Source organism: Corythoichthys intestinalis, chromosome 3 (genome assembly GCF_030265065.1).
Source record: "Corythoichthys intestinalis isolate RoL2023-P3 chromosome 3, ASM3026506v1, whole genome shotgun sequence".
NCBI lineage: Eukaryota > Metazoa > Chordata > Actinopteri > Syngnathiformes > Syngnathidae > Corythoichthys > Corythoichthys intestinalis.
In genome coordinates, this window is record NC_080397.1 from 44,121,309 (window position 1) to 44,147,234 (window position 25,926).

A 25,926-nucleotide genomic window follows, 5' to 3' on the forward strand; every position below is an offset into this window, starting at 1 on the left:
GAAACAATGATTACTCTTTTTTTTTAGCAGTATTTTCTTCTGTTTTACTGTCTTAAAGGTGGCTCGACAGATGGAGTACACTCTGGTTTGGCTCGGCAGGTATCCAGTCTGCTGACCAATCATTTGGCCAGAGCTACTGAGTGCTGTGGGAATCAAGCAGCTGGCAATGACGCCTTACAAGATGTGCTCAGTCTTCTCAATGACCTTTCAAGGTAGGTTTTGTCATGTAGTTATATGCTTGTTTTATTTGTGAGTGCATTTATACAGTAATTGTCTTTGTATTTCTCTTCAGGAGCAACATAGGAAAAGCTATCCTGAGCCAACCAGCCTGTGTATCGAAGCTCTTGTCTTTGTTGCTTGACCAGAGACCTTCCCCAAAGTTGGTTCTCATCATCCTGCAGCTTTGTCGAGCTGCGCTGCCTCTTATGAGCGTGGAGGACTGCGGTAATGTGGCCCTACCCTCATGGAGCTTTTCTATGAACACGCTCGATGCAGAGCAACAAGATGCGAATGACCCTGCCTCACGTATCGCTGCCTTGCTGCTGGCCAAGCTGGCAGACTATGTGGTACCAGGTTTGTTTCTTTTATCGTTGGATTAACAACATTGTTGGGGATCTTCTTCTAATGTAGTCAACTCCTCGCCAGGTTGCCAGACCTTGCTCTCTCCCAGCTCTTCTGAGCCAGATACTAGTCTCTCTCGCGCCAGTTCCAAAGGAGCTCTGAAGACTGAAGATATCGGGGAAGAAGGTGAGGCAGTTGATGGTAAACTATCTATCTTCATCCACAAGAGAGAGGATCAGTCATCACACGAGGTTCTACAACCACTTCTAAGGTAGGATCCCTCTTTTTAAAAACCCTGCAGGTTTAGTTAGCTTTGTGAACCTTAGTAAGCTTAACGAACATTTTTCCAGTTTCACACACACTGACTTTCTGAACAAGTGTTCTCTCTCCCCGACTATAATGTAGTAGTTCAGAGGGGCGCCCCTTCCGACTTGGCACCGGAGCAAACATGGAAAAGGTTGTTAAAATGGACAGAGATATGACCAAAGTAAGACCTACAATATGATATATATATATATATATATATATATATATATTTCTGCTTGGTTATAAACTCTGTGGCTTTTTCTAGAGTGGAAACTGTGAGGTGATCACAGAGGAAGCATCTGCTGCCCTGAGAAAGGCCACTAAATGGGCTCAATCTGGTCTGATAGTGAGTGTTAGTCCGCCTGTAGAGACTTTGACTCTAGAGACCGCCGGAGGCATCACAAGTGGCGATAAGAAGAAAACTGCTCAAACATCTGCGTGTAGGGACAGAAACACTGAGTTGGCCAGGTACTATGAACACGTGTTGACACCATAATATCGTCTGTGTCGCTAATAATTGAGACAAATTGAATGATGTCAAGAGCCTTCAGGAAAATTGTGTTCCTCTACAGGTCGGACCCTGTTAGGCCATTCATCAGTGGGCATGTTGCCAACAGTATGGCTTCTGAGGTTATTGCTTTGTTGCACAGTCTGCTTACTGCCCCCGAGTCAAACACAGCTCAAATCTGGACAAGCACTGCTGAAAAAGTAAATGTCACTGATGTTTGCTGGTTTTTTTTCATTTGATTGAGAATTTTAAGGACCTGATTAAATGTTTGTTCACTATCAGTTGACGGGACACGGAGATTGGGCCTATTTTCAAAAAATTAAAACACAAATATTTTCAAAACCAAAGCCGCTAGCGACCTAAAACCAAAACAGGCACCTCCCTTATGCATATATGAGTCACTCCCGATTAATTAATTTTTTTTTTTTTTTTTTTAATACAAGTATAACAAAACTTACATTGGCTTTAAAATTTTACACTAGATCAGTACTTCTCAAATAGCGGCCAGGGGTGCGCAGAGCAATGCCGGGGGTGGCACATGCGACCTGGGGGAAACATACTTTTTTGCCATACAAAAGTGTACTTATTTGGCAGCAGTGTAAAGTGTACTTGCACACCCCCTCAGTAGGTGGCAGTTGCGCTATCATTTTCAGAGTGTGCGCAGTATTTTTGAACAGAACAAGAACACTCAGAAAGAATACAGTAAGAGACGAAGAAAGACCAGTCTGTTTACTGTGTCTAAAAATGTTTGCAGCGGTCAGCAGGATGCCAAATGAATGAAGACGTCACTTAAAGACATTTGACCCCCGATCACATTGATAAGCCGCTTGATTGTTTTTGAGCGAAAACGTGCCGAATAATACCAACAATCGTCCCTCTTTGTCAATGTTACAGCAGTAAACCAGCATGCACTGTTCGCATGATCAGTGCAAAATAAACTCACACCATAGCAAAGGAGCAGATACTGCCTGCAGCAACAATAAAAACGGTCCTTCTGTCCAAAGACACTGTCATTTAATTTGAATTTATTTATGATTGATTTTATTAAGTTATTTTTCAGTATCAAATGGTTAAAAAATGTACTTTGAGTGTATTTTTACAGTTTGGATGTGACTATTTTTATTCAGGCAAATTGATGCGCCTTAACTCTTTTATTTATTTACAGACAAAACAATGTCAGTAAAGTTATACTTTATTTCAAGTTGATTTATATTACATTTTTGTCCTTTAATATAAAAATGGACAATGTTATGCAGAGGTGTATTTATAATAATAATGTTAGAGACAAATGGTACTATTTAAAGTGGCGGCAGAGAGTTGGGGGGGGGGGGGGGGGGCGCGAAACGTTTACGCATTCATGGAGCGGGCGTAACGGAAAATAATTGAGAAGCACTGCACTAGATGCACAAAATCACCAAATGCAGAGATAATAGCCTATATTTTCATGATCAGTAGCAATATTTAACATGTCATATAAATTTTTGCCCAAAATAGCTTACATTTTTTTTTAAATTTAGTGCGTTTTCAACAGCTAATAAATCACAAAATTTTCACATAAGAAATTTTCTTTATAAGGAAAGCATGCAGAATCATCTTAATTGTCTAGATTCTTGGTTAAAAGCAAAAACGGGCAGTTATCGTTAATTTTACATAAATATTTCAAGCAAAAGTTACGGCATTGTGTAATCCAACATGGCGGCTGTCACAAAACAAAGAGTTGAAAATTCTTGTTAAAAAAAAAAAAATTGCTTAAATCGTGGAATTTCTATAGATATGAACTTAAAACAGTCTACAATCTTGGTTAAAAGCAAAAAACGGGCTGTTATCATTCATTTTACGTAACCAAGCCAAAGTTGCACTAATTTTATCCATTGATTATTTTTTTTCCCCACAATGTTTCAAAGTGCATGCATGGTACCATTTAATATAATAATTACCTTAAATCCTCGACCAGATCACTCTCTTGAGACACTCCTGCCTGCTTGTATGCAGTAAAACCTCCGTCCTGTTTCCACCTAAATCCGGCGTTAAAGCGCAGCATGTGTTTGAGTTAATCACAGTGAAGGCCAACTCAATGTTCTGCTTGGGTCGTCCCCCTACGGTAAGGCATGGTGCAATGTCTGTGGGAGCTGTCTTGTCAACTGATGGTGGGGATCTATGGTTTGTGCATTCAAAAACCCGTGCAAAGACAAATGTAAAAGGTGATCACTAGGTGGGCACACCCTCAGTTGCGTCTGCCAAACGTTATTTAATCAATTTACTGATCTAATTAGGAATAAGACGTTACATAAACAAAGCATCATTGTTATGTTTTAGAGTGAATACACGGTTTAGCCATTCTGGAGCTTAGTAAATCAGGCCCTCAATGTTTAATCTTTTCTCTGTCTATATTAGGTGCTTTCCAGGGCACTGATGTTCATCCCTCAGTTGGGGAAGTATGCTGAGAGTATTTTGGAGAATGGAAGCAGCAGCGGCAGGAAACTAGCTAAACTTCAGGCCATTGGGAGGCAAGCGGTTGCTGCACTCTGTGCATTGGGGGGCTTCAAAGAAACCATTAAAATAGGGTCTGAGGTCCAGGTAAAGAATGCAACTTTTTAATAGCTTTTGGGAATCATATCATTGATAAACACCTTTCAGTATATACTGCATCTCATATATTCAGGTGATAGGTAAAGGAGTGCTTGGCAGTGTGGGAATTGTGATGTCCATCAATGAGCAGGAGGGCATTGCAACTGTCAGATTCCCCTCTTGCGACTACAGGAGAACGTGCAAAGCCTCAGATGTGCTGACAGTACCAATATCACGCCTATGTACACCGAGATCTGAGGTAAGACTTCCTCCCTGTAGTATAATCATCTTAATCGCTTAACGGAAAGCAATATTCTGATTCTCATGTGATCTTTTCTCCCCAATCCTCAGGCATTGCCCTTATACAAGTTATCTATCACTGAGAAGGTTGTGCAAGCTGTGCAATCCATGCTTCTGCCACAGGAGGGCAGTCTGTCCATTCACACTTCTCTACCAGCTACTGGAGATGGAGCTAGTCCAGTAATGGCTGCAGTTCGCTTGCTTGCTGAAATCAGAACCAGGTTCGACAAAAAAACTGTTGGTCCTTACCAAGGTTTTGTTGTTGTTGGTTTTATGAACAGTAGTCTGTACTTGGGGCATATTTTTTTCACAATTTCACAGAGCATTGAAATGAATTCTGAGTGCTATCTGTGATTACATGATCTGTAGAATAAATGTATGGAGATGTTTTCAGGGCATGCCTGGTAATGGCGCAGCTCTTGGAGGATAGCTCTTTTTGTGAAGAGTTCATACAGCAGTGTCCTGCAGCTGTGGAGGTGCTCAACCTGGTTGCTCAAGAATGTAGTCCTGGTAAGAAAACATTATACACAGGGGTGCACATAAGTGGTCCGCATGCGCGCATGCGTACCGGACGTAGACAAACGCGCTGGCCCTCAACGACTTCCATACGCTTTTGCGTACCGATGGCTGACCACCGTATTTGCGGCGGACACGAGAAAATAACTTCTCAAAATGTCAAAGAGGCAGGCCACACTGAGTAATTACTTCCGTGTTCCCCCACCCCCGTCAAAAGACAGACAGACGACAGAGACATCACCGGAGCTACCGAAAAAAGGACTTTTGCTGAAAAGTAGGAGGTACCATGGCTAGAAGCAAATGATGCTCGCACGGAAATGCGATACAAAATGTGCTGTGGGAATCCCAATGTCGTCGATAAGAGCAGCGCATTTTATGTAGGGTCAAAGAATTTCAGCCATCCAAACTTTGAAAAGCACGAAAAAAAACAGAGAGCATGTGGCAATTAAGCAAACTATCGATGTCAAACAGGACCCCGCTCGCCCTATGGACAAGTGGCGGAATAAAGGTAATGAACAGCGACATGCACTGACAAACGTGTTTTTGCTCGCATTTTACAAAGCTAAACATGCACGTTCAATAAGGTCTTATGAGGAGGACATCCCACTTTTAAAAAGGCTTGGAGTTAATGTGGGAGCCGCATAATGCCCTTTATTTTGAATTGGTGCTTTTTATTTCTTTACATTTCAAAGTAATGGCAATTTTGTTGTGCCAGTTGATGTTAATCAAGCATTAATTGTTAATATAATTAATTAAAGTTAATTGGCTCTAAGTAAAGCTTGTCATAAATTTATCGCATCAGGCGGGTTGGCTCTCAAGCTCAATGAGGACCAAGTCACATCTCCAGGTCCTCCTCTGAGAACCTGGGCAAAAAAATTATGTGCACCCCTGAACATCATTCACTTTAAAGACACTAATGCTCAGTTACAGACTACTGCCTTTTTCTTCTTTTCAGGAGAGCGTCTTGGTATCGTTGAGGCTCAGTGTGAAAGAGTGAGAATGCTTTACCGAGACTGTGCTCGGCCGCCTCCGCCACCACTTCAGACAGACAGACGCCAGGTTACCATGATTAAAATATTGCAAACCACAATCAAAACACCAGGCATATTTTTAAATAAATAAAAAGACAATGGCAACTGTAGTTGAAAGTTGTAAAAGCTTTGTCTATGGCCCATTGAATTATAAAACTACTGTACATTCATGTAAAACCTGAGAACAATGTGCAATACTCTTTTCTTTTTTGCCTCTTCAGCCCAAAGAAATAACTTGGTGTCCATCCCGAGTGTTCCCTCCTGTTCGAGCCTGCATGTTTTCATCCCGTCTTACCTCCGTTACGTTTTTGGCTGACCCCAGTGCTGGAGGAGGGCTCCCAAGAGGCACCTTCATTTATGCCACCTCTCCAGTACCAATTCAGGTTGAACAGAAATGGCTAAGATCATGCTCAGGAAATTATAAGCCTACAGCCTAGCGACAGTTTTTTAATTTCCGTTTCTCTGCCCTCACAGGCACCTTCTTTTTATTGGGAGATAGAAGTTGTCTCCTATGGAGACTCTGAGGAGGACAGTGGCCCCATTGTGTCTTTTGGTTTCGCCACTGAGGCCGAAAAGAGAGATGGAGCATGGACCAACCCTGTTGGGACATGTCTGTTTCATAAGTAAGTTGATCTTTTATACACATTAATAATGAGGACTCGCATCGTTGTGTTCCTTTTACGATGTTCTTAAAGGGAGCCTTGGACTTAAAGACTTGTAGGCTCTAATAAGCCACAATTGTTCTCTTTTTCTGAAATGTGTTATCAGAATCACATAAAATATTGCTATTGGTTTAAAAAATCTAGAATATTTAGTACATGTTTTGACTTACGGTGGACGTCATGTTTTAAGCGCGCAAAAGATGCCCGGGTTGATGACGTAGATCAGGGGTCCCCAAACTTTTTCCTGTGTGGGCCACTTAACTTTTCCCTTCCCTGATGAGGGGCCGGGGTCAATTTGTAACAGAAAAGGTATGAAGATTGCTGGAGTGCCTGAATGTAAAAATGTATTGTTTTTCAGGAAGCCAAAATCAAAGAACCCTTTCTGGATTGTTCACGGAACAAAAGTAAAAATAAAATAAAATAAAATAAAAATAATAATATTAATATATAATTATAACACTATTAATTAAATAGATAATAACCAAGTAACCCTCTCTGGGTTCTTCACAGAAAAAAGCCAGGAATTAAATAACAATTTTGGAAAAAAAAAAAAAAAAAAATTATTGTTCAGGGGGCCGGACAAAATGTGGAGCGGGCCGTAGTTTGGGGATCCCTGACGTAGATTGTCACTCGACAAATACTACCGGGTACCTGCAATTTCTTCTACGCGGCGAGACGTCCAAACATGCGCTCATCAGTTAAAAGCGGAGAGTACTTACTATTTCTATTTTTATTGAGTCTTTTATTACCATTTCATTGCATCAAAATACTTTTTGCATTTGTTATCCTCTCATACTTTTAAGCATTGTGTTTTCATATGGTAATGTTAAAGCAGATTGTTGATCTGTTGACCACATTAATTACGTAGCATATTTAAACCACCCTTATTTTGTAGTACTACGTTTAAGTACTTTCTTAAGGCATCTTTAATATGTTTTGTCTGTATGCATCTAAACAAAACAAGTTGAGAGCGCACGGTAGTACTTTGGGTGTCAAATTTGCCTCTTGTAGACAATTCGCCGGTGTAGCACATTTTGGCAGAACACTGTTTTTTTTCCCCCTAACTCTCGTCTCATCCCATCTTTCCTGTTCATTTTTCTTTTGCTGCTCGTATTTATGAAATATGCTCATTAATGTTCCTCTTGGGTTCAAATTGAAAGAGTTGAACAGATGACATGTTTATGTCGCTAGAATCACACTCTGGAAGCCCGGCAGCGTCACCGCCCTGTGACGTCAACAACAATGGCGACCTACTAGTTAAACTAATTTTACAAATTGTATAAAAATGAAAACACCTAGAGGGGTTTCAATTACAGGTGCACGATAATTATTGGACCGGTAATTATCGGCCTTATAATAGGAATTATGACGTCATCCCAATAAATCCGATAACATTATTAATAGGCCCGATAATATATAATATTCTTGGCACGGTGTCAGTGGATTGGGATGTGTGCGTTTGTTTCCACTCTTGTTTTGCCAGTATGCAAAGTTTTTTTTTTTTTACTGTTCTAGAGGCCGTATTTTTCCATCACTGAGTGATGAACCTTACAATTAGCAAATGTTTGAATTTTACAGTGTTGTGTTTACAAGTTATTGAAAGGCCTTTTGGTTATTGATAGGCTTGCTGTCCTATAATTGTAAAGTTAAGATAGTTGTTTCATGTACCAAGACCACAACAGTCTCCTCTCCTGGTGCACCAAATGCTTTATGTGCTGACAAAGCACAATACCTGTTGCCCAGCTGGGCGGCGGGAGGAGGGATGAGAGATGGGCTGCGCATGGCCCCCCCAAACCCCCCGCCCGCCCTCCCTCCCCGGGCTGGCTGGGTGGGGGCCGTGGCCCTGGGTTGGCGCCCGCGCGGTTTCTCCGCCCGTCTGCGTGGCTGTCGCGCGCCCGGTGGGGCTTGCGTGCTGCTGGATGTGGTAGGGCATGCTCGGGTTGGGGGTTCCGGTGCCGGGATTGGCGATGCGGCGGCGTAGGGTTGGTCGCCAACGGGCTTACACTCATAAGAGATTCACACGATTACTGGGTTCTAGATCACAGAACTGATTTGTGTACACTCTACCCCTTTCAATCACTTAGCTTATAGTCTTATAGACACCCCCACCCCCATTCTCCTCTTTCACTGGCCAATAGGCCCCCACATGGTGTAAACCGGAAATACATCTCGCTGACGATAGCACCAGCATATTAGTAACTAGTTTAGATGTTCAATGTATTTCTTGTTGTTGTTTGTGTATGTGTTTCTTTTCTTTCTTCTCTTGTATTTCTTTTCTTCTGTCCACCCATAATCCCTTCCTGTTCGCTGCTTTGTCATAATAAAAAGGTATTTTGAATGATCACAATGGGAGTATGTCAGACTCTCAATGTGAAACATTAAAACTGTTCAAAATCCGGGCACTTAGACTTCCATTTTCTGTGTCAAACAGCTGAACAGGACAGGTTTAAAAAAAAAAAAAAAAAAAAAACGCACAATACCTGTTGGGTTTATGTTTGTTTTAGTTTAGTGCTCATTGTTCAGGGGAACACATCGCCATTGACTGATTGATTGTGACTGACTCAAATTATATTGATTTGGAAAAAAAAAAATGTGGAGACTTTATTTGAAGTCAAAACTGTTCTTGTCTTTGTTTTGTTCATAATAGTCATGTTCATGTCATCATGAAAAATCTAGCTAGGTCAAAGGCAAATCTATGCTGCATCCACCACCAGTATTTTTGACATGCAGGTGTTCAAAAACTCAGGTGAATATACTATACATTATAGAATTTATATACATCATCGGTTATCGTATCGGTATCGGCCTTGAGGAGCAGGAAGTTATCGATATCGGTATTGTTTTCAAAAAATGGATATCGTGCACCTCAGTTTCAATATCAATTATTTTAACTTATAATAACATTTAGCTTTTAAGAACTACAAGTGTTTCTATCCGTGGATCCCTTTAAGTGAGAGCGCAATTTGATATCTATTTATGTTGCTCTAATTCTCTGTTTATTATTTGCAGTAATGGAAGGGCGGTGCATTATAATGGCTCCAGTCTGCTCCAGTGGAAGAGCGTTAGGCTCGATGTCTCTCTAATTCCTGGTGAGACAGGTTACCTTTTCTTGTTATGTATTTATTTTCAACATATCGGAATCTCAATAGGCCGAAGTTGCAAATGTTTGATTTCCACATGTGTACTTACAAAGAATGTCCTGCGTTTACAAACACAGGTGATGTGGCTGGAATAGGTTGGGAGCGTTCAGAAGGTACACCTCCACCCCCTGGCCAAGCCCCAAAAGGACGGGTCTACTTCACCTATTGTGGCCAAAGGCTTAATCCCATCCTTGAAGAGGTGGCGGGTGGAATGTGGCCTTTGGTTCACATTCAAAAAAAGGTATGCTGAATAAAGCACAATGTAGTCAATTTTCCTTTTGTATTAAAAATGAAAACAAATACCTCTGTGTTGTAGAATTCCAAGATTCGGGCCAACTTTGGGAACCGTCCTTTTGCATATGCTGAAGGCCAAGCACACAGGAATGCTGCTGACTTGTGTATAGACCTTGCAGAAGAAATAAGTGCAAATTTTGAAGCGTTGCCTTTTGCCATGGCCTCAGACAGTGATAATGATGCAGGTGCAAGCGTTACATCTGACTCAGGCTCCCATGGGCCCCCTTGTCGGATTGCAGCAGTGGCAGTCCCTCAACAACGTATATATAATATACATCTGAATTACTTTCTTCTTCTGAGTGTCTGACTGGCAACATTAATATATTTTTATCACCTGTCTTTTTAGAATACAATAGTGACCTGTCCTGCCATTACAAGGTGGAGCTAAGCTATGAGAATCTGGTCACTTCTGGGCCTGATCCACACCCTCCGCCTATTGCAGATGATGAGAGTGATGATGAGGATGATGATGATGTCCCCAGGGTGAGTTGGCTCATTATCTTGTAACAGAGGTGGGTAGTAACGCGTTATGTTTACTAGGAGTGGGAACCTCTTGGTACCTCACGATACGATACGATTTGCGATACAAAGCTCACGATAACGATGATCTGACGATATGGCGATACAACGATTATCGATACATCGGTCAGGAAATCATTCTAAGATATTCTACAAAAAACTAATAAACAGAAAACACAAGCTTCTGTTGTGAATTGGAATGAGTTTATCACTAGTAGACGTCCAATCCATTTGAACTGGGAGGATGGCAGCGACCCTCCCACTTTAAACGGATTGAACGTCTATGGCTGTCAGTGGCAGTCAATGCCAGGCAATGAGGTGATTTTGGGCCATTTAAGGTCATTTACCTGTTGATTTTCAGTTACTTCCTGTTGATTTTGGGGTATTTTATGGGTCACTTCCTGCTGATTCTTAGTTACAGCTGAGGAAGTGACCTGGGAATCACCCAAATCAATAGGCCGTGACTCAAACTCAACAGGAAATGACCTGTAAATGAACAGCAAGTGACCTGTAAATGCCCCGAAAACAGAATGACCCTGAATGCTCTGGTTTCGAATGAAGGAACATTCCCGCTATTATGGTGTAAGAATTTGGTAGCAACTTGCTGGTTCCTTTTTTTTTTTTTTTTTTTTTTTTTTTTTTTAAACACTGACACCTTTTTAAAACGATATCTCGATTCTTGGCAGGAGCATATCGATAACCTTTTGGGATACAGAGTATCACGATATATCGCCATTTCGATATTTTGTCACACCCCTAATGTTTACTCAGTTACATTTACTTGAGTAACTTTTTGAGAAAAATGTACTTCTTAGAGTACTTTTCCCATGCAATACTTTTTACTTGAGTAGATTTGTGAGGAAACACTACTCTTACTCCACCACTTTGTGCTACACTAGAAACGTTGCATTTTTCATCTTTATTCTACATATTGACTTAATTATTGCCAGAGATACTGACAGTGGCCATTTCACCAATGAGATGTCGAAACAATAACCAGATAACTCCCATTATTCCAATCAGAGTTAACAATGTTTTTCTCCACTAGAGGGTACTCATGCTCTGTGGACAGGTGACGGTTCATGTTGTTGTTCTGGTCTGAATTAGTTGTGTCATTATTTTGGCCTAATATGGTCATGTAATAGGTTGTAATACAGTATAATGATCACAGTTCATATCGATGAAATTGTCCTGACAAAAATTAAATACCATGATTTTAAAAAATCAAACATTGTAATAGTGCTGAAATGATTAATCGATTAACTCGAGTATTCGATTACAAAAAAAAAAAGATTTGAATTCAATTTTGCTGCTTCGAGTATTCGTTTAAAGTGGCGTTGTAATGGTTTGTTTTTGAAGTGTTTGCATTTAGTTTTATTGATTTGGGTGGATACACTGCTCTCTAGTCTGCCACATTTCGCGTGGCTGAATCCAGCTGCTCCCTATTAAGTCCAACATGAGCTAAGTTTTTGTTTGAGCTCATTTTTTTTTTTTTAATGCATTCGTGATTTAGTTTATAGGTATAATTAGCCATTTTATTGTGGGAATATGTGTCTGAACCATTTGTTAGGACCATTGTAAAAAAAAAAAAAAAAAAAAAAAAAAAAAAAGTTAGCATTTTATAGCATTTAAGCTAGCAGACCTTTACTATGCACGTTAGCTAATTGTTCTTTTGTTGTACATAGATCCTCATTTATCTATTTTTTAATAATGTTTGAGACTGAGCTCAGGTATTTTAATTTTTTATGTTCCTTATCCGATTACTCGATTATTCAAACTAACTAGTTTATCGATTAATCGACTATTAAAATAATCGATAGCTGCAGCCTTACATTGTAAGCAGTTACTAACAATGTTACTCATTACTTGAGTATTCTTTTCAACGAACACTTTTTTTGTACTTGAGTAAATTTTCGGATGACTACTTTTACTTGAGTTATATTACTGGCAAGTAACGCTACTCTTACGTGAGTACATTTTTTGGCTACTCTACCCACCTCTGTCTAGTAATAGTGTCACCGTTTGCACTTCCATGGTTCATGGTTACATTTTAAACTCAGGAGGACCACTATGCCTTGCTGGTAAAGGCATGGGAAACCAAAGTGTTCCCCACGATTAGAAGGAGGTTCCGTAATGAAGCTGAGAGGAAATCTGGTCTGGACCAAATCAAAGGAGCCTTGCAGCTGGGTAAAAAGAAGACATATATCAAGTCAAACACTAATAGGAATTATCTAAAGATGGAGCATTATTTAATCAAGACAGATATGTGTTTAAATGGCCACAGGCATGGTTGATATCGCGAGACAGACGGTGGAGTTCTTGTATGAGGAGAATGGCGGCATTCCTCGAGACCTCTACCTCCCCACCATAGAAGATATCAAAGATGAGGCCAACAAATTCACTATTGATAAAGTTCGCAAAGGTACTTTTTGACCAAATGGTCAGTCCAAATGCTTTACTTTGTATACTTTGTGTTATTTAATTTTGATTTATTTTCTGTTTCTTTATACAGGTTTGACTGTGGTTATCCGCTGTCCAGATAGCAATAATACCAACAGCACTACAGGCGGGACGGCACTGCCAAAGTTTGCCATTCGGGGCATGTTGAAAACTTTCGGCCTGCATGGAGTAGTACTGGATGTCGACTCTGTAAGTGCCATTCTAAATGCTTCAATGCTTTGTGGCAATACTGGGTCAAATTTTACCTGTTTTTTGTTGCGTTTTTCCTAGTTGAATGAACTGGTACAGGTGGAAACATACCTTCGCAGTGAGGGCGTGCTAGTGAGGTACTGGTACCCTATAGAAATATTGGAGCGCCCGCCTGCTGGATCTCGACGTACTGCAGCCAATGGTTTAGTCTCACTAGACAGTAGCAACATTCAGATTCATAGGTACATTTTGACCCCGCTTGCACGTTGCTGCTAGCATGCTACCTTTAATCAATTTATCCATTTTCAAATTTTTATCTTAGGGAGCTACTTCGCTGTGAGAGTGCACTTGCCCGTTTATACTGCCGAATGGCCCTGTTGAACATCTATGCCCCCAAAAATCCCCACACTTTTACACGTCTCTTCCACATACCTGCAATCCGAGACATCACCTTGGAGCACCTGCAACTTTTGTCTAATCAGCTGCTAGCTCCCCCTCTCCCAGGTAAGTGGTAAAACATTTTAGAAATAAGTGTACCTTTTCCTGTGAGCTCTTTTACATTTACTGTGGTATGAAAAAGTATCTGAACCTTTTAGAATGTCGCACATTTCTGCATAAAATCACTATCAAATGTGATATGATCTTTGTCAAAATCATAAAAGTGAAAAAACAGTGTCTGCTTTAACTAAAATCACCCAGAAAATTATAGGGTTTCATATTTTAATGAGGACAGTATGCAAAGAACGACAGAAGGGGTGAAATAAGAAAGTGAAACCTCTGACTAAGGAGACTTAAAGAGCAATTGAAACCAATTTTTACCAAAAATTTAGGTCAGGTGTGTGCCCAATCACTGATGAGTGGTTTAAAGCTGCCCCTGCCCACTACAAAACACACACCTGGTAAGAATTGTCTTGATGAGAAGCATTGTCTGATGTGCATCGTGACTCGGTCAAAAGAGCTGTCTGAAGACCTGCGATCAAGGATTGTTGATTTGTATAAAGCTGGGAAAGGATACAAAACAATCTCTAAAAGTTTGGATGTTCATCAATCGACAGTCAGAGAAGTTGTCTACAAATGGAGAGAGTTTGGCACTTTTGTTTCTCTCCCAAGGAGTGGCCGCCCACCAAAGATGATGTCAAGAGTTCAGCGCAGAATACTCCAAGAGGGAAAAAAAAGAACCCTAGAGTGTGCTAAAGACTTACAGAAATCACTGGCACGGTCAAATATCTATTTGCGCACACATCAACTATATGTAAAACTATGGCCAAAAGTGGTGTTCATGGGAGGACTCCACGGAGGAAGCCACCGCTGTCTAAAACAAATATTGCTGCTCGTTTAATGTTCGCAGGTTTTGGTATAATATTTTGTAGACTGATGAAACCGAAGTTGAATTGTTTGGGAGTAACACACAACGTCATTTGTTAAGGAAAAATGGAACAGCTCACCAACATCAACACCTCATCCTCACCGTGAAGCATGGTGGAGGGAGCATCATGATTTGGGGCTGTTTGCTGCCTCAGGGCCTGGACAACTTTCAGTCATTAATGGAAGAATGAATACAAAAGTTTATCAAGATGTTTTCAAGGAAAAACTGGGGCCCTCTGTCAGACAGTCGAAGATAAAAAGGGGATGTATGCTGCAACAAGACAATGATCCAAAACACAGAAGTAAATCAACTTCGGAATGGTTTCAGAAGAACAAAATACACATTCTGGAGTGGCCAGGTCAAAGTCCAGACATAAACCCCAATGAGATGCTGTGGCATGACCTAAAGACAGCAATTCATCCCAGGAATCTGACTGAACTGCAGCAGTGCTTGTAGAGAACAGTTGGCCAGGATTAGTCCTGATCGATGTGCCAGACTGATCTGCAGCTACAGGAGGCTTGTGGTTGAAGTTACTGCTGTAAAGGGGGGGCACAAAATATTAAATGTGATGGTTCACTTACTTATTTTTCCGCAGGTGTCATTGTTTGCATACTATCCTCTCTAAAATATGAAAATCTATAAATTAGAGCTGTCCCGACTAGTCGACATAGTCGACGTCATCGATGATGTAAATCCGTCGACGAGCACAACATCCCGTCGACGGTTAATGAAGGGTTAAAAAATATATATGCGTGGAAAGTTCAGAATGTCGGATGCTCTGTATGCAAGTGGGGAAAGCGGCACAAAGCCAAAAAAGCGCACCAGATTGCCCAAAACATTGACTTATTTCAAAGAAACAAAGGAGGGTACACTCTTCTGTCCTGTCTCTTCAATGCCAAGCTTGGTTGCACGTCGGCCGTGAATAAACACCTCAAGCGCCGACACCCAGTTTGTAAAATTTTTTTTTTGTTTTTTCATTTTTTGTACACCAGAGGGTGCTGTCGCCTTACTAAATAATAATGTTTCATTGACAATGGGCCTATAAGTGCTATTAGTATTGTTCTTAATGCAAACTGAAAGGTTTATTTCATGTTATGGTTTATTTTATGGTATAGGAACTTATATAAGGTTAAACGGTCATAAATATATACAGTATATACAGTGATTGCACTCAAGGGAGAGATTGTCAATGATAGGGTAATAAATTAAGGTAAAGGCAATTCATTGATATATAAATAAGGTTTAAACGGAAAAAGGTGAAAAGTTTTTGTTAATTTCTAATTGTGTTGTTTTATTTTTGTGCACCGTCGCTCTTACAGTGTGATTACATCAAGGATGGAATAAAAGTTGTAAACCATCAGTTTAAGAGACCATCTTTTCAATTGGGATGCTACACTAGTTAATTCTATCAGCATTTGAACTCATTGTTTATTTGTGATTTATTATTGTTATTTACGTGTTTATTTGTACTTTAATCAATAATTGAAGTGTTCCCATATGTTTTTTGTGAATTGATAAGCGTCAACAAAAATTTCATTGCTAAATTAGTAAACAAAAAAAACAAAAACATTTTTTTTTTAATTATTAGATTAGTCGACAAATCGTAAAAATAGTCGGCTGACTAATCGGGAGAAAATTAGTCGTTTGGGACAGCCCTACTATAAATGTTTGTGTGGTTTTAGTTAAAGCAGATACTGTTTTTCATTTGTGTGATTTTGACAAAGATCAGATCAAATTAGTTCGTGATTTTATGCAGAAATGTGAGAAATCCCAAAAGGTTCAGATACTTTTTCATACCACTAACATTTCTCCTTTTGACATTTATTTTTCTTCCCTTCAGATGGTACAATCAGTTCTGGTTCCATCCTTCTGGCCCAGTCAGTGCTTCACAACCTCCAAGACCAAAGCTGCTCTCCTACAGACTTATTCTACCAGGGCAATGCTCAGCCCATCAGAGAGTGGCTGACTGTGGCCATCACTCGTGCCTTGCATCAAGGAGAGGAAAGCTTACTTGAGCTAACCAAACAGATCTGCTGTTTCCTACAGGTTTGCTGTGCCCATCAGTGATTCATTTAACCTGTGTAAATGCCGGCTAATGTTGAATAAGATGTGTGTTTTGATGTTTTCAGCATGCGCCAGAGCAGTTTACATCTGAGGAGTTCCCTGTCACGGAGTCGAAAGTGAGCATGGACGTCAGCTTTCCAGGAGCTGCATTTGTGATTGTATCATGTAAGGAGAGCCAACTTGGCTGCCGCAAAGAGTGAGAAAACTGACAAGTTTTGTTTCTTTTTCCAAGTCGCCAGAAATTCAATTATCCTCTTCTAAAATGTGAAACTTTCCTTCTTCCTATTAGCTCGAGCCTCTACAAGGCTCCATGGGCAAGAGTAATGCTCTATGGTCTGGGTCACAAAGTGCGTAGAAATGGGCAGCTTAATCTGATGGAGGCTGTGTGCTATCCTTTGGATGCCTCACCTGCCAACACAGGCCTTACTCCCCCTCCCACGACTAACCAATACCCCTCTGTCATTATTCCAACTGATAAAGTACACATCAAACTAGGTTTGTATTCACTCAGTTATGCCTTTACTGAGTATTTGTGAGGTGTATCATTGGATATTGATTTTATATTGCTTGTAGGTGTGTCACCGCCTCCTGGGGCTGTGTTGGTGCTGCATTCCCTGCCTCTGGAGTTCCCACTGGCCATGGCGTTTGCTGAGCAGCTGTTGACATGGAAGCTAGGAGAAAGTAGTGAGCGGTCTGAAGATGAGCTGGACACAGTGCCGTCTTCTGTGCTGCTACAAGTGGTAGAACTGCTTGGTAGGTGCAACATTTAATGTGATTCTATGCTTACATTTTTTGTTTTATGAAGCATCTCTAAAAACAGTCGCAAAAATTAATTACGAGCAACACAATTTAATTTTTTTTATTCTAGTTTATTCTATTTGTTAACAAATTGATGGGTGCGGAAATAAAAAACGATCTCAATTTTTCTCTATCAAATCAAGTTTTTGATATATGGGTAGTTGTGCGCATGTAGTAAAAACATAGTAAATGAGTAAACGGTAGAGAAAAATAACTTGACCTCATACAGTAGAGAGAAACTGAGGTCATTTTTGCATTCCGCTCCCATACTTTTGTTAAAAATCATCTTTCAGCAGATGTGGGTGAGATCTTGCCCAAAAATTTTACTCAAGTAGGAGTAGCTTTACTTCAAAATATTACTCAAGTAAAAGTAGTCATCCCAAAAAATTTACTCGAGTACAAGTAAAAAAGTATTTGGTGAAAAGAATACTCAAGTAATGAGTAACATTGTGAGTACCGTATTTTTCGGACTAAAAGTCGCAGTTTATTTCATAGTTTGGCTGGGGGTGCGACTTATACTCTGGAGCGACTTATGTGTGGAATTATTAACACATTATTATATCATTTCACATGTTTTGGTGTTTTGGAGTGACACTGGTAGTTTGGTAAACTTGTTAGCATGTTCTTTATGCTATAGTTATCTGAATAACTCTTAATAGCGATGTTATGTTAACATACCGGCCATGTTCGCATATCGTTGTTCATGCATCATGTAACATTATCATCCTATACACTTATTCAGCATGTTCTCTATTGCATTTTTATTTTAAAATGCCTTTCAAGATGACATATCTGTTCTATGCGTTGGATTTTATCAAGTAAATTTCCCCCCAAAATGCGACTTATACTCCGGTGCGACTTATGTTTTTTTCCTCTTCGTTGGGCATTTTATGGCTGGTGCGACTTATACTCAGGTGTGACTTATAGTCAAAAAAATACAGTAACTGTTTACATTTTTGTTTTATTTTTTTTTTTTAAACAATGGTATTTTTTTTCCAACACAAAGTTATCTATATGAAGTGTTGTTATAGTGATACTCTACAGTAACCCATTGCATAACCACATTAAGCCAAAGAAATACGAAACAACAAAAAAAAATCATTGAATTCCGCCGAGAGAGAAAAAAAATGACAGAAATATAAAGCATTATTTGTCCAAAGAGCATGAGTACCCTCTCCCTCTCGCGGAGAAAATAGTTCCTAGTTTGAATAGTGAATAGTTCCTTCATAGTTACTATTCCGAAATTAAAATGATCATATCTCAGTTTTTCCGTGGTCAATCGGCGCCAAATAAAAACTGGCAGAGAGGTTTAAATCCGTGCTTTGGGGTCATGTTGAGGCCAGCGCTCTGTCAAATACTTTTATTTTACGTTGCTTTCAAGACACAGCGTGATTGAACAGGCTGGTGTGATTGATATTAGAATGGCAAGCTTGCGTCAGATTGGTTTAATGGAGTCATGTGATTATTGTTGCGACTTCTCATTGGTAAAATTGGTAGAGCTACTCTGCATCACTGGCAAAAAAAAAAACAAACAAATTTAATATGTAGACTAAAGAGGAAAAATCTCTTGTGTAGGCCAAAGTAGCGGAGTAAGAGAAGCGTTTTTTCTTCACAACTCAAATAAAAGTAGAAAGTATGGCTTAGTAAAACTACTCTTAGAAATACATTTTTCTCAAAAAGTTAGGTAACATAAGTAAATGTAACGGCGCACATGTAACGTGTTACTACCCACCTCTGGCTCTCAGACATGAATTGTTGCCCACTATAATTATTTATTCTTTGCATAAACATGATCGTACGTATTAGTAGCATTAGATAGGATATGGAAGAATGACCCATAGTCATAAATTCACTATAGATGTAAAGACCTTAAAATATTACCCAATAATATATTGCATATTTCTATATATCATGTATTGTCAAGGAGGCTTGAGTTTGAATACATAAACCAGCTTTCAATGTTGTCAGCACTGACTTGTGCTTTTCATATTAGGTGGTTTGCTTTGGACCACTGATCTGGCTCCCTCCATCAAAGAACTCATCTTTCATTTGCTGGCTGAACTCTTGCGGAAGATTCACCACTTGGAGCAGCGTAAAAGTCCCTCTGGCTTGTCGAGTTCAATCGCTCTGCTACTTAACCCCTGCCTCGCTGTACTCATGGCTCTACAGACAGAACTTCGTAAGCTTTATGATCGAGAAACCCAGAGATGGACTGCGGGAGGAGCTGGGTCTGGGGAATCTTCATCTGGAGGTGTTGCTTTGGCACTGGCAGCAGAACAGAGTCGGTTCTCCACATACTTTCATGCTTTGATGGAGGTCTGTCTAGCTGTGACAGAGGTGACTCTTCCTCTCAATGTTGGTGGTTCTGCAGTCGGAACCTTGACTTCCACCAGTGCACCCAACCTCAGTGATTCTTCCTCCTCCTCCTCATCATCCCCTGGCCAGACGCCACAGAGTCCAAGCCTGCTATCAAAACGTAAGAAGGTGAAGATGAAGCGTGAGAGAGCAGCAGCTGCAGTGGCTGCCGTTGTCTCCGGTAAAAGGGGAAGTGGCGGCGCCCGTCTTTCAGAGAGTGACAGCGCACTATTGAACATGGCGAGTAGTAAACCCGAAGACATGCTGTGGTTCCACCGCTGCCTCACTCTTCTGATGATTCTCCGACATCTTGCAAATAAAGATCCCCAGGGTTTAAGTGTGACAAGCGATGCCGTGACAGATGCTTGCCAGGCTTTGGTAGGTCCCACTGCCCATAGCCGCCTGTTGGTGCTCTCAGGTATCCCCACACACCTTGAAGAGGCCGTGGTTCGAAATGCCATCCGCAGGGCTTGCAACGCACATGGAGGGCTTTTTAAAGATGAAGTCTACATACCCTTGCAGGAAGAGGACCCTAAGAAAACTAAAACAGGGGCCAGGGTAACAAGCCCTCAGGGGGGCAAAGTAAATGCTGAAACAGAGCGCCCCTTCCCACAGAGCGGAGGTCCTGAGAGTCCTGACAGCTCTAGCAGTGTGACTCCAGCTATGAGTGTGAGCGCGTCAGCTTCGACCAGCCAGACTTCCATCTGCAGCTCCTCTCAGGGAGTCTCTCGTACCGCTAGTGAACTTTCCGTTGATCAGGAACAATTAGCTGTCCCGGCTGTCAACCCTGCCGCAGCAGCGGCTGCTGGAAACTACCCCCAGCAGGGCTCCCATGAACCCCAGACTGTTTCTAGTCAGGAGAGTCTGGATACTTCTCTTTGTAGCACAGGAAGCCTGGGGAGTCTTGGCAGCTTTGGGGAGCCTGTGGATAGTGCGGAGACACCATCAGTGTCAGACGGAGGCTCTATGCACACAGTCACCTCACAGGAAAGCAATGCAGTCGTGGTGAGGCCGATCAAAGGTTATGCTGTCATTGAGGTAAGAAATACCTTTTTTAATTTCCACAGGCCATTTCAGAATTGACATTTTACATCCTGCCCTTCAAATTTTTATTACCGTATTGGCCCGAATATAAGACAGTGTTTTTTGCATTGAAATTAGACTGAAAAAGAGGGCGTCATCTTATATTTGCGGTCTAGACGTTATACCCATTCACGACACTAGATGGCGCCAGATATCATTGAAGTGATGTTCTGTCATGATAGATCTCAGCTACTCCCAAGTTGAACCAGTTTGCATTATTTTATATGCCTGGTACACCAGACTCACCGCTGTTCCAGCTATTGAGTCTGGCCACCATTCCCGCGGATACAATTTCCAGGGCGGCGCAAGCCACAGCAAACAGACAGCGGAGTGGACCAATCAGTGACGGGCAGACGTGACGTTAGTAAAATGACGAGGGAATGACGAGGGACTTGCGCGCGGAAGTAAACATACGAAGAGAGCGGAGTTTATTCAACATGGCTTGCGCGAGACACTGTTGTCAATGACTCGTGTCGATGTGTTTTTGGTAATTTAAAACGGATTTTACCGTGGATTGGAACATATTCTCGGCTCTGCCGTTCACCATCTGTGTTTTTGTGGAGACGACTTTCGACGCGCAAGAGTGACGTTACTCGTTAAGAACACGTCACGCAAATAAACAAATCTGATTTGTCGATTGATTTTGTACCTGCTCGAGAGGCCGTTAATGGGATGGTTCCCAGACTATATTCTCAGTGTTTGAAAAATGCAGGGAGAATAGTCTGGCAGAGCCAGGCAATTATTTTATTGCAATGTTTTTCCTTATTCAGATTTGTTTCAGGACTACAGTTAGAGTTAGACTTCACTTTGATGGTTAATGCAGTTATTGCAATTTTGTTGTTTTATCACAATAGATTGGTTTATTTACATTTCAAAAACCAGAGGCCATTTATTTACGAATGTGCTTGCACTTTAGTTTACATATTTAAATGTTCCGATATTAGCATTTGAATGAGGCAAAATAACATGATTTTTCTCTCAAATATACTGTTATAATAATTTGTTTCGGATGTAATGTAATTATTTTCTGTATTGGTGTTCCAGAAGTCTTTTTTTTTCAAACTTGAGTCTTGAAAAAGGGGGGGTCGTCTTATAATCAGGGCCGTCATATATTCTGGCCAATACGGTTGTACACATATTGTCTTGAGAGTCCAAATCTACATTTAATAATACCTATAAACGCTTTATTATTGTGATATATCTGATCAAACGCCATTTTTCTGTTGTCCATCGTCCTCACAATAAACTATTTGAATTTAAAATGAAACCGATAAAAGGACATTTTTTTTTTGGTGGTATTCGTTAAAAATGGTTTCTTGTAACTGGTGGAACATTTGTTTCACCGAACATACTTCAAATATTTAATTTTTGTGGAACTTGTGTCACTGTGTCCCATAACATGCACATAACCCTGTTACCATAAACTTTTTATCTCAATTACTGATTATCGGCGCCGATATTTGGAAATTTGACGTATATCGGTATCAACCTTTTTTCGAATCTTACCGGCCGATATGAAAAAAAATATATTTTAAACTGGGTTATTTCTCTCTTCTGCCTGAAGTCTCGTGCACTACTATTCATTACCATATTATTGGCTATTAGTTTCTATTTGTGTAATTCAATAAATGAATGAAGTTCAATGTTTGCATTATTCAATTTTTTTGCGCCAATTTTTACACTTTACTGCTAATGAATATCTGCTCCAAAAATCAGTTATCGGCCCCTATAACTACTAATAATCGATATCAGTCCTGAAAAACCCATATCGGTTGGTCTCTAATCTCGATAGAAGAAAGCAGACTAGGCAGTTTTCCAAAACAATGGGTCAAGCAAATTTGGTGTCTGTTTTTCACTATTTTATAAAATGGTTAACCTTGATCAAATGTATCACTCTACCTCATCCAACTCTGTTGAGCATTTAGTCCAGATAAGACAATATTTTTTTTCCCTTTACTTACCATAGTTTTCAGACTATAAGCAGCTATATTTTTCCCCTCATTTTGAATCTTGCTTATTGTCCAGTGCGGCTTATTTGTTGATTTGTTCGGGTTAATAGGTAACACTTTATTTTATAGCGGTGTAATAAGACTGTTATAAAAAACCCGTCATAATTATGACATGATGCTATCATTGGCTTCAATGAATGCTTATGACAGATTACATAACTAAGTTTGTCCTATTTGTCAGCAGTAAAAGCTAGATAAGATAATAATAATGAATTAAAAATAATAAAACTTCCACCCCTGAGAAACTGCTAACATTAGTTCGGATTTGCAACCCCCCTACTGGGATTATGCCAAATATCGTAAATATCAACTAATGTCAGAAAAGTGTTACCGTTGATCTGTATGCTGGGTTCATTAAGTAGGGCTGCAATTAACAATTATTTTCATAATCGAATAATGGGACGATTAATTAAACGATTAGTCGGATAAATGTCACTTTTTTCAATTACCTTCACAACTGACCTTGAAGTTGTTTTAGGCATGTTGTAAGTATCAAAGACGACAAAATGGATGACTATTTCCTTCAAAAACACTATTTTATTACAGCTTCCAGTAGTCTACAACTGTACCAAATTTGTTGGCGATTGTAATCGATTAGTTGTTGCAACCTTATTAAAAAGCTAATACAGACAATAAGTTGTCTGAAAATTGGCAAAAATGTGAATCATTGTTTTCCAAAGTAAAAGCAGATTTTTGTTCGTCTGACGTTGACTTAACAAAAATACAATGAAGAAATCTGATAATATTTACAACTGAGAAGCAGTGTTGTTAATTTTACTTTAAAATAGTAATTAATTACAGTTACAAATTACTTCTCCCAAAAAGTAATTGCGTTAGTAACTCAGTTACCTGAATGTAAGAGTAATTAGTTACTTGGCAAAGTAACTAGTGATAATTTTTTTTTTCTCAAAAAAAAAAAAAAAAAACAAGAAACAAAAAAAACAAAAAACAACCAAAAAAAAAACAGGTCACACAATGTGAAGTTTAAAGGATTTGGGGGACAATTGGCCCTAGCCCCTTTACCCTCCACTTAACTAGACACAAGGGTATTGCGATAACTAGCTAGTAACCTTTGCTATGTGTGGAAGTCATTTAAAGTTGTGAATCAACCGTTAAAGTTGTTAAAATTGCTCCCGTTATTGCATTAGTTCCCTTCTGTCTACTTTAAACATGTGTAAGTTTTAAAACTGTTTCATCATTTAAAGATAGATTTAAGTTAAGATTTAGGTTCGCTAGGAAGGATCTCAACATCAGGGCCTTCCTGAGAGGTCTACTGCTTTAAGATGGCGGCTGTTTACTAACGCATGTAGTCCTTAAAACATGTTGGCAATGCAGCTGTGTCAGTTTTGCATCTAGTTCTATAATATGATATCTACCGTGTCATGTGGGCGTAGTTTGTCGGCTATGGTTACAGTCAGGTATTATTGGAGCCACCTAGCATCGCGGTTGCAACGGCGTCTTCCCCACTGCTGCTCTGCTCTCGTCCCCGTGAGTCCGTTTCTCTCAGACTTTTTTTATTCAACCAACTTAGTAACGCATAGTAACGCACGCCTTTCCCGCCTCAGTAACGGTAACGGCGTTGCCAAGATGAGAAAAGTAATTAATTAGATTACTCAGTGCTGAAAAAAATAACGCCGTTAGTAACGCCGTTATATTGTAACGCCGTTATTAACAACACTGCTGAGAAGTTATATGTATAATTTCAAGAATTTAGGCAAGTCTAAGGTGAAGAAGGTCCGAAACGATTAATTGGTTATCAAAATAGTTTTCGATTAATTTGCTAATGATTAGCTGTCGATTAATCGATTAATTGCTGCACCTCTATCATTAAGCCTTTGATAGTTTGTTTCTCTATTATTGATGAATATGTAGCAGAAAACCAGAAAAATTAGCACTTATTTTTTGGATTTGAGAAAAAAAATGGAATGACCCTTATATTTCTGCTGAATTCCTACTTTTAATCATTGTTGTTGTTACTGCTAGGTGCGTTCTCGAGCCAAAGTGGAAAAAATACGTGCCAGCCTCTTTAATAGCAGTGACCTAATTGGCTTGTCCAGTCTGGAAGGTGAAGAAGAGCTCATGGAGTTGACCAATGAGGAGATCCTCACAGCCTCGAGTGTCAACCAAAGTCTGTTTGACACTCAGGGCAGTTCTGCTCTTGAGGACTATTTTCTGGACAAGTCCATCAGAGGTTTGTTTTTGACAAGCAATCATTCTGCTCTGCCACATTATTTCTTATTATCTTTATATATTTCCAAGGTGACAAGCTTGTTCCTGGAGCACGAGATGTTCTCATTGATATTTTTAAGAGCTGTATACACTCGGAACAAATGCTCAGTCTCACACCTGCCAAGCCAGTGAAAGTCTCTGATATTTACCTCAGCAAAGAGCAGATCAACTCTCAGACCCCTGGAAACCTACTACATACTTTCTTTACTAATGTACGGCCTCCAAAGAAAGTACTTGAAGACCAACTTACTCAGGTATATCACAGTATAGACAGTTAAAAAAAAAAAAAAAGGTGATGACTGCTGTTTCGAAAGTGAATCCACCCACATCTTTGCACCTATTGTTTCTGTTTTTTGATGTGGCTCATTATTGTTACCAGTACATCTGATTAAACTGTTCAAAATGCTTTGCTTTTAATCCAGATTCTAAGAAAGTATGGCATTCCCAAACCTAATAAGAACAAGTACAGCAAGGCAGGGAAGGAACAGCACCAAGGTAAGGTAGTAAGCACCAAGAGGCCAATCACCAAACCTCCCACTAAGGAAAAGTCTGTTCTCAATAGTGTAAGGTAAGAAGTACATATATTTCTTTCTCCATTGGTGCATTAGGGTGCATTCATACTTCGTTTAAGAATTTAAAAAGATTTATTTTTCACGCATCCCTGCTAGGACTGCGCTTAGTGAGAAAAAGACAGTCCTCAAGCCCAAATCTCCAGAGAAATCCAGACCTGATGAGAAAGATGTGGAAAAGTCTCCTGCTAAAAAACTTGAAGGTTTGTCGATAATTAGAAAGCAACAAAAACAACATAAACAATGCCTGATATTAGAATTAGGGCTATCAAACGATTAAAATTTTTTATCGAGTTAATTACAGCTTAAAAATTAATTAATCGTAATTAATTGCAATTAATCGCAATTCAAACCATCTATAAAATATGCCATATTTTTCTGGAAATTATTGTTGGAATG

General features: G+C 39.9%; 1 protein-coding gene across 1 annotated transcript in view; it reads left to right on the top strand.

Moving 5' to 3' along the window:
* The window catches only part of LOC130913169 (probable E3 ubiquitin-protein ligase HECTD4), an 82,655-nt gene that overhangs the window by 39,806 nt on the left and 16,923 nt on the right, over positions 1–25,926 (top strand). Inside the window, exons 35-65 of the mRNA XM_057831538.1 lie at positions 59–212; positions 293–573; positions 646–832; positions 967–1,048; positions 1,133–1,335; positions 1,440–1,575; positions 3,770–3,952; positions 4,038–4,202; positions 4,295–4,464; positions 4,638–4,753; positions 5,715–5,818; positions 6,012–6,173; positions 6,265–6,413; positions 9,462–9,541; positions 9,670–9,833; positions 9,909–10,146; positions 10,233–10,369; positions 12,466–12,592; positions 12,690–12,827; positions 12,918–13,054; positions 13,136–13,296; positions 13,377–13,558; positions 16,261–16,466; positions 16,550–16,680; positions 16,774–16,979; positions 17,058–17,237; positions 19,276–20,675; positions 24,713–24,920; positions 24,989–25,212; positions 25,381–25,526; positions 25,627–25,730. Coding sequence (XP_057687521.1) covers positions 59–212; positions 293–573; positions 646–832; positions 967–1,048; positions 1,133–1,335; positions 1,440–1,575; positions 3,770–3,952; positions 4,038–4,202; positions 4,295–4,464; positions 4,638–4,753; positions 5,715–5,818; positions 6,012–6,173; positions 6,265–6,413; positions 9,462–9,541; positions 9,670–9,833; positions 9,909–10,146; positions 10,233–10,369; positions 12,466–12,592; positions 12,690–12,827; positions 12,918–13,054; positions 13,136–13,296; positions 13,377–13,558; positions 16,261–16,466; positions 16,550–16,680; positions 16,774–16,979; positions 17,058–17,237; positions 19,276–20,675; positions 24,713–24,920; positions 24,989–25,212; positions 25,381–25,526; positions 25,627–25,730 — 6,261 coding nt within the window. The remainder of the gene's footprint in view (positions 1–58; positions 213–292; positions 574–645; positions 833–966; positions 1,049–1,132; positions 1,336–1,439; positions 1,576–3,769; positions 3,953–4,037; positions 4,203–4,294; positions 4,465–4,637; positions 4,754–5,714; positions 5,819–6,011; positions 6,174–6,264; positions 6,414–9,461; positions 9,542–9,669; positions 9,834–9,908; positions 10,147–10,232; positions 10,370–12,465; positions 12,593–12,689; positions 12,828–12,917; positions 13,055–13,135; positions 13,297–13,376; positions 13,559–16,260; positions 16,467–16,549; positions 16,681–16,773; positions 16,980–17,057; positions 17,238–19,275; positions 20,676–24,712; positions 24,921–24,988; positions 25,213–25,380; positions 25,527–25,626; positions 25,731–25,926) is intronic.